A 17,635-nucleotide genomic window follows, 5' to 3' on the forward strand; every position below is an offset into this window, starting at 1 on the left:
ATATATAATATTATTAATTAAAATTAAAAATATTATGTTTGACTAATTATTAATATATAATATTATTAATTAAAATATTATGATTAGACTAATTATTTATTATTATTTAATAAATAATTTTTATAAGTATTTTAGTATATATATATATAATTAATATAATAAAATATTAAATATTTATATTTTATGAAATTAATACACATTTCAATATTTAATATATTTTAAATAATTATAATATAAAAATAATAATATTTTGTATTTTTAATTAAATAAATAAAGTTAAAAAATATTAAAAATTAATTAATTATATTTAATAAAAAAACTTAGTAATTAAATAAAATAAGTAAATAAATAAAATAAAATATGTAAATATATAAAGGTGGTAGGGATAAATAAGTCATTTTTGAATTAATTAAAGAGTGAAGTTGGGGGTGGGAATATGGGAGGGAGTGGGAAAAGCAATTTGCATATATAAAGGTGGTAGGGATAAATATGTCATTTTGGAGTTAATTAAGGAGTGATGAAAGGGATGGGAAAAACACCTCCCAAACAATATCTCATTCTTATTAGATATTCAAACTTATAAATAATCTATCATTCTTTCCACTGCACACAAGTCACAATCAACTTCCAAACTTTCATTGATCATCTTTATGGAAAGTATAAGCCTGTCATATGTAACAAAATAATATTATTAAGATACAAATAAATATTAATTTAACAAGAAAATGAGAGATTAGTTTTATAATTAATTATTAATCTTACTCCCACACAAAAGAAATTTGTTTGCTGGGACAACTCGGCCACAGTCACTTGAATCAAGAAAAACTTCACATTTTCAAAATTATCATTATTCATAGTTTTTAAAATAATCCACTAATTATTTCAAAAACCTTATACCAAATGAGAAATGAATGCGAACATGTCTTTGTTTAGTTGAAAAAGATTTCAAAACTAAGGTAGTGAACACTATACTGTCGGTAAATAATTATGATTTAAAATTGTACAGAATTTTAACATGTGCATGAAAAAATGTTTATATTATGGTAAGTCATATGTATTATAAGAAAGTAAAATTACGAATTTCTTATTTTTGCATTGACAAGTGTCGCTACTATCTAGAGTCTTTTGCGGATGATAGGAAGTTCTACATATTTGATTTAATATCTCGATTATTTTCTTGTGTAATATCGGGTTTAAGAGAAATCGTCGAATCTTCAATAATTATAGTCGTACGGTAGGTTGTTTTCGACATTTAAGTAACAAATCGTGCAAAATGGGATGCAAAATAGCAAAAACAAAAGAAAAACAAATCTAACACAAAATTGAAAATAAACTACTTACATAACTTATTGATACTAATAGTATTATATAGAAAAATAGAATATAAAACAACTAAGTAAAATAGGAAAACAAGATCTCCAATTTATTTATTAGACATTCAAACTCCACACAAATCAAAATCAACTCCCAATTTATTTATTAGATATTCAAACTTATAAATTATCTCTCATTCTTTCCACCACACAATTCACAATCAACCCCTCATCATCCAACTTATCTTCATGGAAAGTATAAGCCTGTTACATGTAACAAAATATTATATATTAAGATTCAAATAAATATTAATTTAACAAAAGATTAGGTTAATAATTAATTATTAATCTTACTTCCACACTGGAATCTGTGTGGGACAGCTCGGCCACAGTCTCTTAGGCCCTTGGACAGCATCTTGACATTGATAAGAGCCGCCAACATAGTATCGATAGCGGGGCAGGCACATTCATAGTGGCCGGTTCTTGCGAGCTGACAACAAGCGGCAGAAGGAGGTTTTCCAAAAACCGCATCTTTACATAATTTAATGCCTTGTTGTCTCTCATAAGAGCACTGGCTTGGGGTTGGGCGCTGAGCTGAAACCGGAATCGATACAATTATCATCAAAACTATGCATATGGCTAGAATTAACTGTCCGACCCGGTAACAACCCATTTCTTGGCTTGATTGATAATAATGTGTTATATTTCTTTTTGGTTGGATGGATGGATGGATTTTGGTCTTTATTTATAGGGAAGGACTGACTACTGTTTTAATGACTCTGGCATGTGTTTGAAAAAAAATTTTGACTTTTGACAAGTGGGTTGTGGACTTGGGTTGGTGCTTATGTTCTTCCTTTTATATATATATATATATATATATATATATTCATTTAGAATTAATTGAATTTGTGGGAAAAAGAATAGTTAGTTTATAAACAAATTTTAGTTTTAGTTTAAAAATTTTAAGTAAGTTATAATATTACTATAGTTAGAATATAAGATAATATATGTGAGATATCATCACAACAATATATAAATTGTAATAATATCATTAATATATATTATATCAACTAGGTAAATTTTCGTGCGATGTACACGAATAAAAGTATATTGTTACAACATTCCGCGTTAATCAAATTTGATATTGAGTTAAAAATATAAAATGTTATTAGCTTAGTTGATTAAAAAGTTGTACTTGTTTTTGTTAGGTTGCGAGTTCTAAACATAACTATAACATTTTTATTTTTATTTTTAACCGTTTTAAGTTTATGAAAGGGTCAACCTAAAATCCGACCCAAGTATCCATTTATTCTCACATATATATTCAAATTAATCACAACTCTCGACCCGACAATCCAGACACTTTCAAAATTAAGCATCATTATATATATATATATAGTTCCTTATAAGCTCAATCTAATTTCTATGGATGGCAATGGGTACCCCTATACACGATACTCGTAAGTACCTGATGGTCGGGTTCGAGTTCGGGTATTTTAAATTGGGGTCGGGGTTAGGGATGGAGACTGAAAATGATTACCCGATCGGGTTCGGGTTCGGGGATGGGGAGTGTGCAAAACCCGATATCCGATACCCGAAATATTAATATTAAATATATATATATGTGTTAAAAATTAAATTGATTTTTCAAATTTCAAATCAATACCATCATTATAAATTTACATTAAATATATTAATTAATTAGTTATATCAACACTCAACCACCCACTCCACCGTGCCATAATTAATTTAATTTATATTCCACATTACTCTTAATCTTCCATTTCTTTAATAACAAAAATTTTACATCTCTATTCATTTCTTATTTTCAAGATTAACATCTCTTATCTTATTTTTGTTTCAACATTTTCTCTAATATTTGTTGAACTTCTCTCTAATTCTTGTTGAAGTTCATGTATGTATATTGTTCAAGTTTTACAATATAAATATACAAGTAAGTAATATTTTTATATGTATTTTTAATATTTAGTATATTTAGAAAATAATAAATAAAAATTCATATTTTAATCGGGTAATGGGTTACCCGTCGGGTATCGGGTACCCGGCGAATCGGGGATGGGGATACAAATAGATATACTCGTCGGGTTCGGGGTCGGAAATGGGTAATAAAATAAAAATCGAGTTCAGGGATGGGTACTTCACTACCTGGCGGGTAGGGTACCCGTTGTCATCCCTACTAATGTATATATAATAGACCTAACCTATGTAATTCGATATAATATTTCATACAATTTCTCTTTATTCTAACATGGTATCAGAGCCAAAATTTTATTCTTGAGCTACACAATTTATCTTCCGCTATTTGTCTACTTCCATTAATGGTTACCTTAGTCATTGATGGAGGGCTCTAATCATTATTATTATTATTATATTTTTTAATAATTTTTTTCTTTCAAATAATTCTGTTGATGTTCTTATTTTTTCGGTAATCATATTCACTGAGTTTATTTTAGTTGTTATTTTATCCCAGTAGTTAATTTCATATTTTTATTGGTGTTAATCCAATCATATGTACTTCGTTACTAGTCAACACACTATTATTCTTTCGTTAGAATGGATTTTACAGGTGTTGTTTCACCCCAGCATTTTATTCCCATGGGATTCTACATCTTCGGTGGTTTCTTTTAATGCAACACATTGTCATCCTGTCGTTTGATGGATTTCGAGACTCGCGAGTTACTTTGGAGTTCATTCGGTTGTTGTTTCACCCCAGTATTCAATGCCCACGAGATTATACTTTTTTGTTGGTTTATCAGTCAACACATTGTCATCCTATAACTGGATGGAGCTCAAGAGTTTATAAAGTTTGAAGAATACATCATCAACATTTCAACGTCTCATCTTCAATTCAAGTTGTTCAAGCGTTTTTTATGAGTTTGAAGAAGAGTGTTAGAATATAAGATAATATATATGTAAGATATTATTATAATATTATATAAATTGTGATATATTGTAATAATATCATTAGTATATTATATTATATATATTATATCATTATTATATTATATTATATTATATTATATTAGTTTCCTTTTAATCAAATGCTTATGTAATAGAAGTAACTTATATAATTCGATATAATATTCTAATACAATTTCTTTTTAAATGTTTCTGATTTAAATTGATAAAGTGTCTTACAAACTGCCAAAACATAATATTTGATTTCAAATTAATGAAAAAAATATTTATTTTGAGATAAATTAAAACTTTTATTTATGGTTTTTTTTTAATCTGAATCTAAATCTAAGTCATAATCATATTCATAAATATTTTAAAATAAGATTAGAAACATTAAAAAACAATTGTAACAAAACTAAAACATAGTATTAAAAATATATCAGAATCATCTTATAATCGATAATATATGAATTTACTCATAAAAAACATATTGTAAATTAACAATAAATATTTTATTCATAAACAATCTTAATAATGTAAATCCTTAATTTAAAGTGAAGAGTCATTATATTTTTCAATGTAACGGTCAAAGTAGTCACGACAATGACTCATGGGTTTACTTTTTCTTTGAATGAATAATTGTAAATAATGTATGAATTAATCGTAATTGTTTTGCAATTTTAAAGATTTAAATTTATTTTTGAATTAAAAAAGATTTAAAAGTTATTAATTATTATTATAAAATTATTATTTTTAAATAATTTAGGGTATTTTAATATTTAAGTTAATAAATTTAGTGATATAATTTATGATAAATGAGTGTAATGATATTTGATTATATTGAAATTACTTAAAAAATTCTAACCGAAATAAAACATTAATTTATTTTTAAAATGTTGATTGACAGTAATTTTTAATAAAAAAAATTATGTATTAAAATTTTAATATTTTGGACAATAAATTAAATAATATAATTGATGAGAGTATTTTTAATTATGGTTAGAAGATCCTTGAATGTTCACTCCTCTCCCATATTGTTTTTTTTTTTAGAATTTATTGGAATTTTTTCTAAAATTCCTTGTATTTAAATTTTTAAAATATATATAAAATTAGTGATTTATTTTAGAACAGTCAAATAATTTATCAGTAACTACCTAAATAACCTTTTTTATAATCATTAATAATATTTCACATAAATACTTCAAATTTAATTCTTATACAATATTTAAATCATACTTATAGTCTATTATAATCCACTTGTATCTTAGTTTTCTTATTTAGAAAAAAAAAACTTATATCATATCTTGACTTTGTACCTTGTAAAGTTTCAACGCATTAATAATATCATGTCTTGACTTGTACCTTGTAAAGTTTGAACTTATAAAATACGCATTACTAATTAAAGATTTAAAAAAAAAATTTAAAGAAAAATAAAAGTACAAAATAAATATAAGACTTTCACGTTAAATAATGGGCCATAACTTAAGTATAGTCACAATTTATTCAAAATAATGTGAGATATAGCACATTTATTAGGAATTCAAAATTTCTTATATGCTAAACTTTTAACATATCTATTATTATTATTATTATTTTTTAAATTAGGAACTAGAATGACACCCCATAGTAATGGTCCCCGTTTAAACTCAAAATGTTTCTAGATGAAATTGAACCCGTGACCTTTTGGTCTCTTAAGTTAAATCTTACCATTGTGCTATAATGGTGGAATAAAAATGAGACAACGAATTAAGCATGTAGCCCGCAAACACACTTACTCATTTAACTAGGCGGGAAACTTGTCACCTGACGGGCTCGAACCCAAAACCTTAAGGTGAAAATATTCACATCTTATTGTCACTAGGCTAGAAGAGGGGATAACATACACATATTATAATTTAGTATTGGTGGTTAAAATCTAGAGTTAACTATTAAAATATTATGTTTTACAATTTCACAAAAGACTAACGAGTCTGATTTTAAATAATTCTTAAATAAGTAAACTCTTACGATTTTAAATTTACGATAATAAAATTTTACGATTTTACGACTTTATAAATAATTTGATTTTATACGATTTTACATTAAAAAATAAATTTATATATAAAAATTAAAAATAAAGTTATTATTTATTCAAATAAATTAATTTTAATATAATTAAGTTTGTAAATATAATTTTTTATAGTGTTATTTATTTATTTATTATTATTTAATTTTTTATTTAAATATATAAATTAGTTAAATTGATTAAATATAAAATACTTAATTATATAATAATAATTTATAACTATTATTTTAGAATTAATTAAATTTGTGAAAAAAATAAAAAAAACTTTGACAAGTGGGTTGTGGTCTTGGGTTTCTGCTTAGTCTTCCTTTTATATAACTATTCATTTAGAGTTAATTAAATTTGTGGGAAAAAAATAATTTCTACCAACAAAACAAATAATTTCTAAATATTTTTCAGTTAAATAACTTCCAATCTTTCATCTTTTAGATATAGAATATGTGTATGTATTTGTCTAGTTGAAAAAGATTTCAAACAGTAATGGAAACTATACTGACTTTAAATAATTATGATTTAAAATGGTTTAAAACTTTAATATATGTATGAAAAAAATGTTAGTATTATGGTAAATCATATGTGTTAATTTACATAGAGGTGAAATCGACGACTCATGTTACTATATAGAGTCTTTTGCGGATGATATGGAGGCTTACATATTTGATTTAATATCTCGATTATTTTTGTGCACTATCGTTGAATCTTCAATGATTTTGGTTGTTCGATATGTAATTTTTCGACATTTAAGTAATACACCGCACAAAATGAGATGCAAAATTAGTGAAAACAAAAAAAATCTAACACAAAATTGAAAGTAAACTAGACTTGCATAACTTATTGATACTAATACATTTAAAAAAAAATATGACACTTTTTAAGGAAAGTTATCTTATTTTAATTAAGAATATAAAACAATTAAGTAAAATAAGAAAACAAGATCTTTAATTTATTAGTAGACAATCAAACTTATAAATAATCTCTCATCTTTTCCACCACACAAGTCACAATAATCAACCCCCAATTTATTTATTTATTTATTAGATATTAAACTAATAAATAATATCTCATTCTTTTCACCACACAAGAGTCACAATCAACCCCCGAAACTTTCATCATCCAACTTATCTTTATAGAAAGTATAAGCCTGTCAAATGTAACAAAATAATATTATTAAGATTTAAATAACTATTAATTTAACAAAAATTAGGTTAATAATTAATTATTAATCTTACTTCCACACTTTAATCAGTATATGTGGGACAACTCGACCACAGTCTCTTAGGATCTTCGACATCTTCTTGACATCGAGAAGAGTCGCCAACTTAGCATCGATGGCGGGGCAGACACATTCATAGTGACCGGTTCTTATGACCTTACAACAAGCGGCAGAAGGAGATTTCCCAAAAATCACTTCCTTACAGAATTCAATGCCTTGTTGTCTCTCATAAGAACTGGCTTGGGGTTGGGCACTGAGCTGAGACTACAATTATGTCCGACCCGGTAACAACCCATTTCTTGGCGTGATTGATAATAATGTGTCATAGTTCCTTTTGGTTGGATGGATATTCGTCTTTATTTATATATAGGGAAGGACTGACACTGACTAGTGTTTTAATGACTAGCATGTGTTTGAAAATAAAAATTATTTTTTCGGACCAATCTGACTACGTTACGTAATTTTCTTCTAAATTTCCTCAACCGATCATTTCTATTACTATAAATAATTTAACTTCCTAAATTATTAAAAGACTTTGTCTCTCTACTCTCTCTTTATATTTTTTCAACAAATAACGTGATGCAAGTAGGGACGAATTCAGGATTCAAGTGTGGGATGAGTTTAGAAAAAAAATTATGATGGCTTAAATAAATAAGGAGAAAATTTTGGATTAAACGAGTGAATAAATGTAAATTTTACAATTTTTTAATAATCAGATAAATAAAACAACTAATTATATTGAACTTTTTTTTAATTATGACGTAATTTTATATTTTTACCGTGAATTTTTTTTTTCAGGGTTGGCTTCTTCCCACCCGAGTCCCTACATACAGTGACGAACCCAGAATTTAGGGTTGGAGTAGACTTGAAAAAATAATTATGATGAGCTTAAAAAAACAATTAAAATTTTTTGAATAAAATGAGTATATAAAGATACATTTACAATTTTTTTTAGTAATTAAATAAAGAAACCGTGAATTATATTAAAATTTTTGAAAAAATTAGCGGTTATTGTCAAATTTGAACCGGAAAAAAGGTGTTGATTTCAGCCTACCCGAGTCCTACATAGATTCAGCATTACCTACATAGATCTGTCCTTATCAAAGATGAGTGATAGGGGAAGAGAATTTGTGAAAGTAAATAAGGGAGAGAATGACGTATCACAACATCACTGTAAAAAATGGATAGCTAAGGAGGGAGGAGAGAAAAAAAATTATTATTTTTCCAATGAATCAAATTATAAACGTCATTCTCTTTCAAATTTTTCTCTTCAATTTTTTCTTCAACATGTTAAAAAAAAATGGTGAAACTCTTTGCACTACACGCACTACACGTGGTTAAACATGCATCACTATCCGTCATTACTAAACATCTATAAACTACTTTCCTAGTGCGTGTAACTCACCTTCCTATCATTTATTATGCTTAAACATTTATTCATTTTTATTAGAACTTGATTTTTTATTAATGATTTAGATAAGATTTATTAGGATTTTATTGAAGTGGTTATTTAATTTTTTTTAATTATTTAAAAGTGAATTGTTGGAATAAAAGTACATTAGGGGTAATGTAAATATAAAGTGGAATATTTTCTTATTATGATATAATTGATAATTAAATAGATCAGATAATAAATTATTTGATGATTTTCATTTAAATTATGACAATGGTGTTGATGAATGGTTATTTAATTAATATTAATATTTATTTTAAAATAATATTATATTATTAATTAAATAATTCAAATCATAACTATAAATATTAAAGATAAAAATGTTGAAGTAGTAGTAAGGCAATACCACCTACCTTAATATATATGAAAAAAAATGATATATCTTTTTGTTATTTCTGCTTTATTCATTTATCATCTATAATTTCAATTTGTTAAATTTAATAAAAACTTACTTTTAAATGTATATACATTAACATGGTATTTAAAGCATCTACTTACTATAATTTAATAGTTAAGATAAGAAAATACAAACCACTACCAATAACTAAAATTTAAAGGTCACGGATTCGATTCTCACTTAAAACACTTTAAACATAGATAAAAAAAGAAAATCAAAGTTGTGGTGTGTAATGCTAGTTTTCTACATTGAAAAATGCCAACTCGATTAAATTGAGTCGATGAGTATTTATTCCGATTATTTTGTGATGGATCATTTGAAAAAGAACGATAGAATGTTCAGTGATTGAGATCGACCGATGCATTTACTCTACAACGCTATTATTACGACGATAAAGAAAGTCTCGTCAATAAAAATTGGTGGAGGCGCTTTATAAGCTAATTGATTTTATTGAATATTTTCAAACTTGAGATGTTTAATTATGATTAAACTTGGAAGAAGAAAAACAAATAAACTAATTGTGTTCTATCCTTGTATGTTCATCTGTATCTCAAAGAAACAAACCATTTCTTCTCCCAATGTACAAGAAGGTCGTGACTTTTTCCATTTTTTTTTAATTTTTTTTTTTTGAGATTTTGTGCATAATCTTTTTTTAATGAAAAAATAAGTTATTTGAGTTTTAATGGATTAAATTACTATAATATTATTTTATATTTAAAAATTATTTTAATAAAATAAAGATATTTTAATTAATAAAATTAGTGATAATATTAATGTGATTAAAACAAATTTATAAATAATTTAATAAAATCTAAAAAAACAAATCCCAAAAGAACTCAAATCCAACCCTAACTCTTTCAAAATAATACAAATGAGTATATATATATATATATATATATATATTTATTGAATTTAGAAAGTTAGAATTATTTATACATTTTTCATATTATTTCATCTTATTACTTTTATCTCTTATATACACGATTAGAGCAACCTAATAAGGGTAAATTATTATATTTTTTAACATAAAATGGGTAGCTTAATGATTTATGATAAAAATTATATTTTTTTATTTGATTATGAATTTTAATTTCACTAAAAAATTATTTGTTTAATAATTTAAAATATAAATTATTTTTCACGTTTTTCTAAATATGGCTGCCCAATTCTCGTAGTGCTGACACAATACTTGTTACTAGACTACCAATTGACTTGAAGTTAATAATGCTTAATCTCTTTCTTTCCTTTTTTTTCTCTTAAAACCAAATACCATTATTAATTTATTATTTATTGGATAACAAGTGTTATTTGGGAGTATTAACTAGGCGGTTAATTTTGGACACCACATGAAAATACGAAAAAATTAAGTTAGTATTATGTATTTTTTGTTCGGGTCATAATTAGGTCGATCTGTTTAACCTGATTAATAAACATGTCAAAATTGGGTTGACCTGACATGATTCAAATTAGACCCGATAACTCGTTTATAAGTTTTTTTTTTTGTTGAGTTTTGTGTTATTCTTTCTTATTCACTCACTCATTTTCTTTTGTAAATTTTTCCTATAAGCGGATTTGTAATTTAACTTATTTTTAGTTTGTATTAATGTCATTTTAATTTAAAATAGAAAGATATAAATTAATTGCATTGAGTTTGGTTTGAGTTGAGTTAGTTAAGTCGGGTTAAATGGGTCAAACGAGTCAGGTACGGATCAATCACAAATAAACATGTCAGGTTCATGTTAGAGATTTTGACCCAAATTACTAAATAGGTTAAATTTAAGTTAGAATCGTTCAACCCGTTAACCTGACAATCCGAACCCGCAAACATGATAAGTTGTCACCCCAGTATGAGTCACAATTTATTCAAAATAATGTGGGATATAGCCTATAAGTTGAAAAGTCCATTAATAGGAATCCAAAAGTCCTTATATGCTAAACTTTTAACAGGCCCATATTATCATAGTTTAATCATCAACGACCTTTTTTCTACCATACAAACAAATAATTTCTAAATATTTCTCAGTTAGAAATTCTAAATAACTTCCTATCTTTCATATTAATAAGATAAACTTCATTTTGTTTGTTGTTAAAGTTTTCAAAGTCAATTTATTTACTCAATCAATCAAATCAAAATTAAAGTTGCATGGTTTTAGTAAAGTACTAAAATCGTGAGTTAAAGTGAAATTGTTAAAATTTATTTTATAAAAAATTATTATTATTAATTATTATTTATTTCCATTATTTTTTAAAATATATAATTAAGTATAAAATTAATTAAAAAATAATAATTAAACTTTATTATAAGAAAATTATATTTACTTAGTCATATATTAATACATAATATTGTTTTAATTTATAAATATAAATTCATTTTTTTTAAATAATAAAATAGAAAAACTAGTAAAATCTTAAATTTGTATTACTTACAACTTTATTTAAAACATCTCTTCTAGAAACATAAAATGGTTAAGATTTTAAAATTCATTTGAAATTTTAATAACATTGTCTTCAATTAAGTCTAGTCCATAAAGAGTTTGTTTTTTTGCTTTAAATAATTTGTTTTTATTTTTGTCTTTTATTTTTAAATGGTATGTATGCATATGTATATTAAAAATAATAATAATTGTTTAAGCACATAGTAATAAAGAATGACATGAAATAACAGAGTTAAAAAAATACAACAACTTTACCCAATAAGTTATCGGGTTCGTATGCATGGACGGATGTCACGGATCTATGTTATGACTTTGGTGAACTGAACTCACCCCGAAAAAAAAATTATGCGATTGAAGTTTTATCCATAATTTTTTGTAAGTATACCCCAATTCAAATTTCTAATTCGTCTGTGTGAAATCAATTTCAGGCTTTTCTAAACGAATTTTAAGATATAATAATTCTTTATATAAAAAATGAAAAGTCATATTAATATCGAAATACATGGGTGACTTTTTTGAGTTTTTATTTTTGTCTTATAATTATATATTCATAAATTTATTTCAAACATTACATGAACCCAATTAAAATTATACATCTTATCAAGGTTTAGACTTATTTGGTGAGGATTACAAAGATGACGATGGACACATGAAAGAAGGGAAGCCAGATGAGAGTCGTTGATCCTCTTCTGCTTCGACATCAGCTACATCTTCGTCATCTTCTTCGGCGTCTTCGTCCAATCGACTCATTGATACTAATAGATATTGAAAAATAGGACACTTTCTAATGAAATTATCATTGTTATGTAAATTTATTGATGATAATGGGTACTCTACCCGGCGGGTAATGAAATACTCATCCCGAGATTTATGTTTTACTACCTGATCTAATCTTGACGGGTATCTATATTTTTATCACAATGCACGATTCATTGGGTGCGCGGTTCCCGACTGGTATCCTATTACTTGTCTACTTGAGTAGAAGTTAAAAGATAACAATTGTATTCTTCCTATATATAATTCAAGAAAAAATGAAAACTAAACCAACATTTTCTTTCCAGCCTTTCAATCAATCGATACGACCTTGAAGAACAACTTTTGCTAAAATTCGTACAGTTTCTTAAAAATCGGCATTCTTCTCTCAAGGGGTGAGGTCCTGGAGTGAACACTCATTGATGTGTTGCCCCAACCCAAATATGAAAATAAAGAGTAAGAAATAACATTTTATTATTAAAATAAAAGTTAGAAAATTAATAACAAGGACTCTAGAGACATAAATAATTTATTAAAAATATTAAAAAAATTAAAGTTAGAGTGAAATGTGGTTAAGGGAAAAATATAGAATATATTTATTAGAGTAAAGAAATATATTGACAAGAAAGTGTAGGGAATGATGTGTCATCCTTTGATTGGATTGAAAATTTAAAAACTCTATCAAGGGATTTTTAATACAATCAAGGGATGACACATCATTTCCTATATTTTCCTATCAATATATTTCCCGCTCTCTATCATTACTTTATTTATTATTATTTTTGTCAGGATTGAAATGTGTATTAAGTCTTAACAAATATTTTATTTTTAATATTAATATAATCGGGTATCGAGTTTCAGGTTTGAATTTTGTACATTTCTTATCCCGACCCTAATCGGGTACATTCTCCCCTCTCCGTACCTGATTACGATCCTAAACCCGATTTAAAATAGTCCTATACATCTAATCGCGTCTTAAATCCAATTTTAGACTAAATGTATGAACTAGTCTATGATTTAATGATAAGTCGTATGTGACCAAAAGAGGTTGAATTGACGACTCGCATAATTTTTCATTGTTATGGGGTCGCTAGTATATAAAGTCTTTTATGAAGTACGACTATGATTTCTAAGTGATTTCGAGTTTTTGGGTAGTTGTTGAAAATTTTGGATTAATGCGGCTGATATAATGAGTGAACCAGTCAATTCTGAATTGAAGGAAGTGTATCTCCGCCAAACAACTGTTGGAATTAAGCTAATTCCATTAATGAATGGAAATAAGATTGTAAATAAATAAAATCAAATAAAATTCACACAAATTCAAACGTGAATTAACGGTGAATTTAATCCAAATTATAATTAAATATTAATTGTTTAATTAATATTTAATGCCTAATTAGAAAATTAAAGCATAATGTTAGGATAAACATTTAGCTTTAATTGGCCTATTGGCTAACGTAGACTTTTCAATTAGCTAGCATTAGCATTGAATGTCTAACATTGCATTTCTGCAAATCAACGTATAGGCTGATGTTAATTAGTTATGGATTAATTAACAAATGAATGAGCAATATTTATTGCTAATAAACGTTTGGATGGTTTTATTTACAAGTTTAATTCTCAGCAATATATACCCATTCATTATTCATTTTACATATACTTTATCCTTCATCTTTCTCACTCTAGAATTCCAAAAGGCCTTCTTCTTGTCTTGTGAGTGTTTCTTCGAGTTCTTCGCTCGATATTTTCTGTTGAAACCCGGTGATAGTTCAGGTATTTTGTCAAGCTCGTTGTGTAGTGATTCCAGTGCTGAATCACTACTAGATTCGTTGTACCCTGGGAGACAGCCATCTGTGACAAGCTCTAGCACACGGGGAGCCGGTGGAACTGTTTTAAGGGAAATGTGTCTAACACATGCCTCGAATCAACATTTTATCTGGTGATTTCGTTCTTTGTAACATTGTATTTATTTAATTTGTTTGTAACATCGTTTATATATATATTTCTGTTATTTTTCAAGACAAGATTTCTAACAATCTTAAAACAGTTTCTTTGTGCTAAGCTATTTAAGAGCTTGCACCATCGAATATATTTGTTGTCTTTGATGTTTCAGAAATACGAGTCGCGGTGTTACGGAAGAGATGATGTTCATTTCGAAAAAATGAAAAAGATTCATCTTAAGGAATGAACAAATAAAGATAAGTCTTTATTGCATATAAATATGTTTGATTATTAACACATATGTTCTTATGCTGTTAAAGCTTAGTTTTATAAGCTAATATATTTTGATATGAAAATTTTCTCAAGAAACATTAATTTGTATATTCATTATACAAATGTTATATAAAAAAAATAAATTAGAACACAATTATTTAATTTGTTCTAGTCTTATTTAAAGATTTGTTTGGTTATTAAAATTATTAATAATAATGAATGAAAATAAGAAAGTAACTAATATGTTAGCTTTCAATTTTTATAAAATTCATGGTGTTAAAATTAATTATAATTGAAACATATGGTTTCAGTTTTAAAATAATTAATTATAATATATACCTTCTTTTTAATTAAACAATATAATTAATAAGAATATGGTAGGATGATTTAATAAATAAAGAGAGATGATATCTTTATTTATACATTTTTTATATATTACATTTTATTATGATAATAAGTTATGGTTTTAAATGTGTATATATTCATTGTTTGACAGAGTTTAAGTCAAAAAGAAGAGAAAGTTAAGTTTCTCTAAAAAGAAGACAAAAGGTCGTAAACAGTAATATAACATTGAAAGGGTGCATTGGCGCAGTGGTTCAAAGTTTAGACGTAATGATGCGTGGAGGAAAAGAGGTCATGTGTTCGAATCCAGCTGGTGAGATGATTTCTTTTGTAGAAATCAGATTTGTTAAAATGACAGTGGTCATTGATGTTAAAAACCATTCCAATTTCTTGTGTAGAAATTATGAGTTGAATGGGGGTAGTCTATAAATCGGACTAGCTAAAATGACTTTAGTCGTCATTGATATTGAAACCATTCAAATTTCTTGTGTAGAAATTATGAGATGAATGGGATAGTCAATGATTTCTTTGTAGAAATCAGACTTGTTAAAGGTATTGATGTTGAAACCATTCCAATTTCTTGTAGCAATTATAAGATGAATGGATAGTCAATGATTTCTTGGTAGAAATCTGACTCCTTAAAATGACTCTATCATTGATGTTGGAGATGAATGGTGTAGTTAATAATTTCTTTATAAAATTCAGACTTGAGTCTTGATGTGAAAATCATTATAATTTTCTTGTGTAAAAATTATGAGATTAATGTGTTCATAATGATTTCTTATAAAAAAAAACATGATTTGTCTAAATGACATTAATTATGAATGTTGAAATCATTATAATTTCTTATGTAGAAATTATGAAATAAATTGAGTATAGAAATTTTAATTTCTTAAGTTTAAATAAGTTGTTTGTGTTAGAACTTATTCTAATCATGCATTGAAAGAGACAATTATGTAAGTCGAAATATTTTCGCAAGAATTATCTCGGTGAGAATGATCCACCTAGATTTGTTTTGAGCATTGCCGCTTCACGTGGATTATCGTTCATAACACGATAATGTAATTACTTCGATTAAGACATGAGGTACATTTGTAGTTATGTTTTATTTGATCATATTGCTAATTGGTTATTATTATAAATCATGCATATTAGCTAATAATATGATGATTCATGTTATTCATAATAAGTATGATTATCTAGAAATTTATATATATATATATAAATTAAGATTTATTTTCTATCTATTTTTATTTTAATAGATAATTTTGAAATTTGTCACAAATTGTATTCTTTGATTGACAAAGAATTGTTAAAGGATGTTAAATGTCATCTAATTAATTAAGAAACGAATAATTGATGACATGAATATTTATTTTTATAATTAGTTAGTTTTATATTCGATTAAAGATAAATGATCAACATTCTAATTAAGTGTAATAATTAATATTCTAATTAATTATCATGTATTTTTTAAACGTATTTTTGATGATAAATGAAATTGTATATATATTTGTTTAATAATATATGACATATTATTTATTTGATTACGTTTCTATGTTATTGACTATATATACTATAGTTGTTTTGTTGTGGTGACAAAAATTCATGAAGCAATAATATATAATAACATATATATGGATATATTAAATTTGGTATAATATAATATATTTGATATACATTGTTTAATTGTATCATAAAGATTTATTGGATTTGATATTTTGAAATCAAATAATTACAAGAAAAGTCTTGTTTGATTTGAGAATAATGTGGCAAACGTGCCGATATTGCGGGATGCAAACGTGCAATCGAAAATAAATGTTTAAGCGGTTTCGGTCAAAGATGCTTAAAACATTATGATTTCTTTTGTAGAAATCATGTGATATGGTGAATATTTATTTGATTAAATATTCTAATTTCTTTTATAGAAATTAATTGTTGAAATGAATATTTTAATTGATTAAATATTTTAATTTCTTATGTAGAGATTATGTGAAGAATGATTTATATATGAATAAACATTCTAATCTCTTGTATAGAAATTATATTTTATTCAATTAAATATTTATGATATAGTTATCTTATTCATTGTATGATAAGTATAACAAAAGAAATTTGTAAAAGAATTGTGTGACAATTTCTTGATTATAAAATCATTGATTTAAATCATATAAGTGTGTGATTTAAAGAAGGGTACCAACACGAATGTGGGGGCAAATATTTTTATTGCTTATAACACAAAAATAATTGTGTATATTATGATAAATAAAAAGATAATTTATTGTTAGAGAAATCTGTTCTCTATAAAAGATAAAGTTGCGCAACTTTACAAAAAGAAAGAAAAATAACAAGAAAATGTCTTGTTTATATTTGCTAAGTTGGTGTTCAAATCGATATTTTAGATTTGGGGATTTTGAAATCAAGAAACGTGTCATATTTTGACATTATTTTCATAAAACTATGAAGAATTAATGTCTTCAAAAGGATTTTATGAAATAAATAAAAAAAAAAAGTTTATAAAGTCTTGATAT

General features: G+C 25.6%; 2 protein-coding genes across 2 annotated transcripts in view; both read right to left on the bottom strand.

The window, feature by feature from the left end:
• LOC124942393 overlaps positions 1-17,635 on the bottom strand; it is a 38,354-nt gene that overhangs the window by 17,589 nt on the left and 3,130 nt on the right. The gene's annotated exons all lie outside the window — the stretch shown is intronic.
• Positions 1,443-2,015, bottom strand: LOC124942392. Its single transcript, XM_047482892.1, has 2 exons — positions 1,668-2,015; positions 1,443-1,577 (listed from the first exon to the last, which is right to left on the bottom strand). Exons 1-2 carry the CDS (start codon positions 1,984-1,986, stop codon positions 1,561-1,563), a joined length of 336 nt encoding a protein of 111 aa, XP_047338848.1. The 5' UTR covers positions 1,987-2,015; the 3' UTR covers positions 1,443-1,560.

This window comes from Impatiens glandulifera, chromosome 6 (assembly GCF_907164915.1).
Source record: "Impatiens glandulifera chromosome 6, dImpGla2.1, whole genome shotgun sequence".
NCBI lineage: Eukaryota > Viridiplantae > Streptophyta > Magnoliopsida > Ericales > Balsaminaceae > Impatiens > Impatiens glandulifera.

Bases quoted from the DNA above. Each gene is read 5' to 3' on its own strand.
- LOC124942392 (XM_047482892.1), bottom strand. From the start codon at position 1,986: ATGGGTTGTTACCGGGTCGGACAGTTAATTCTAGCCATATGCATAGTT.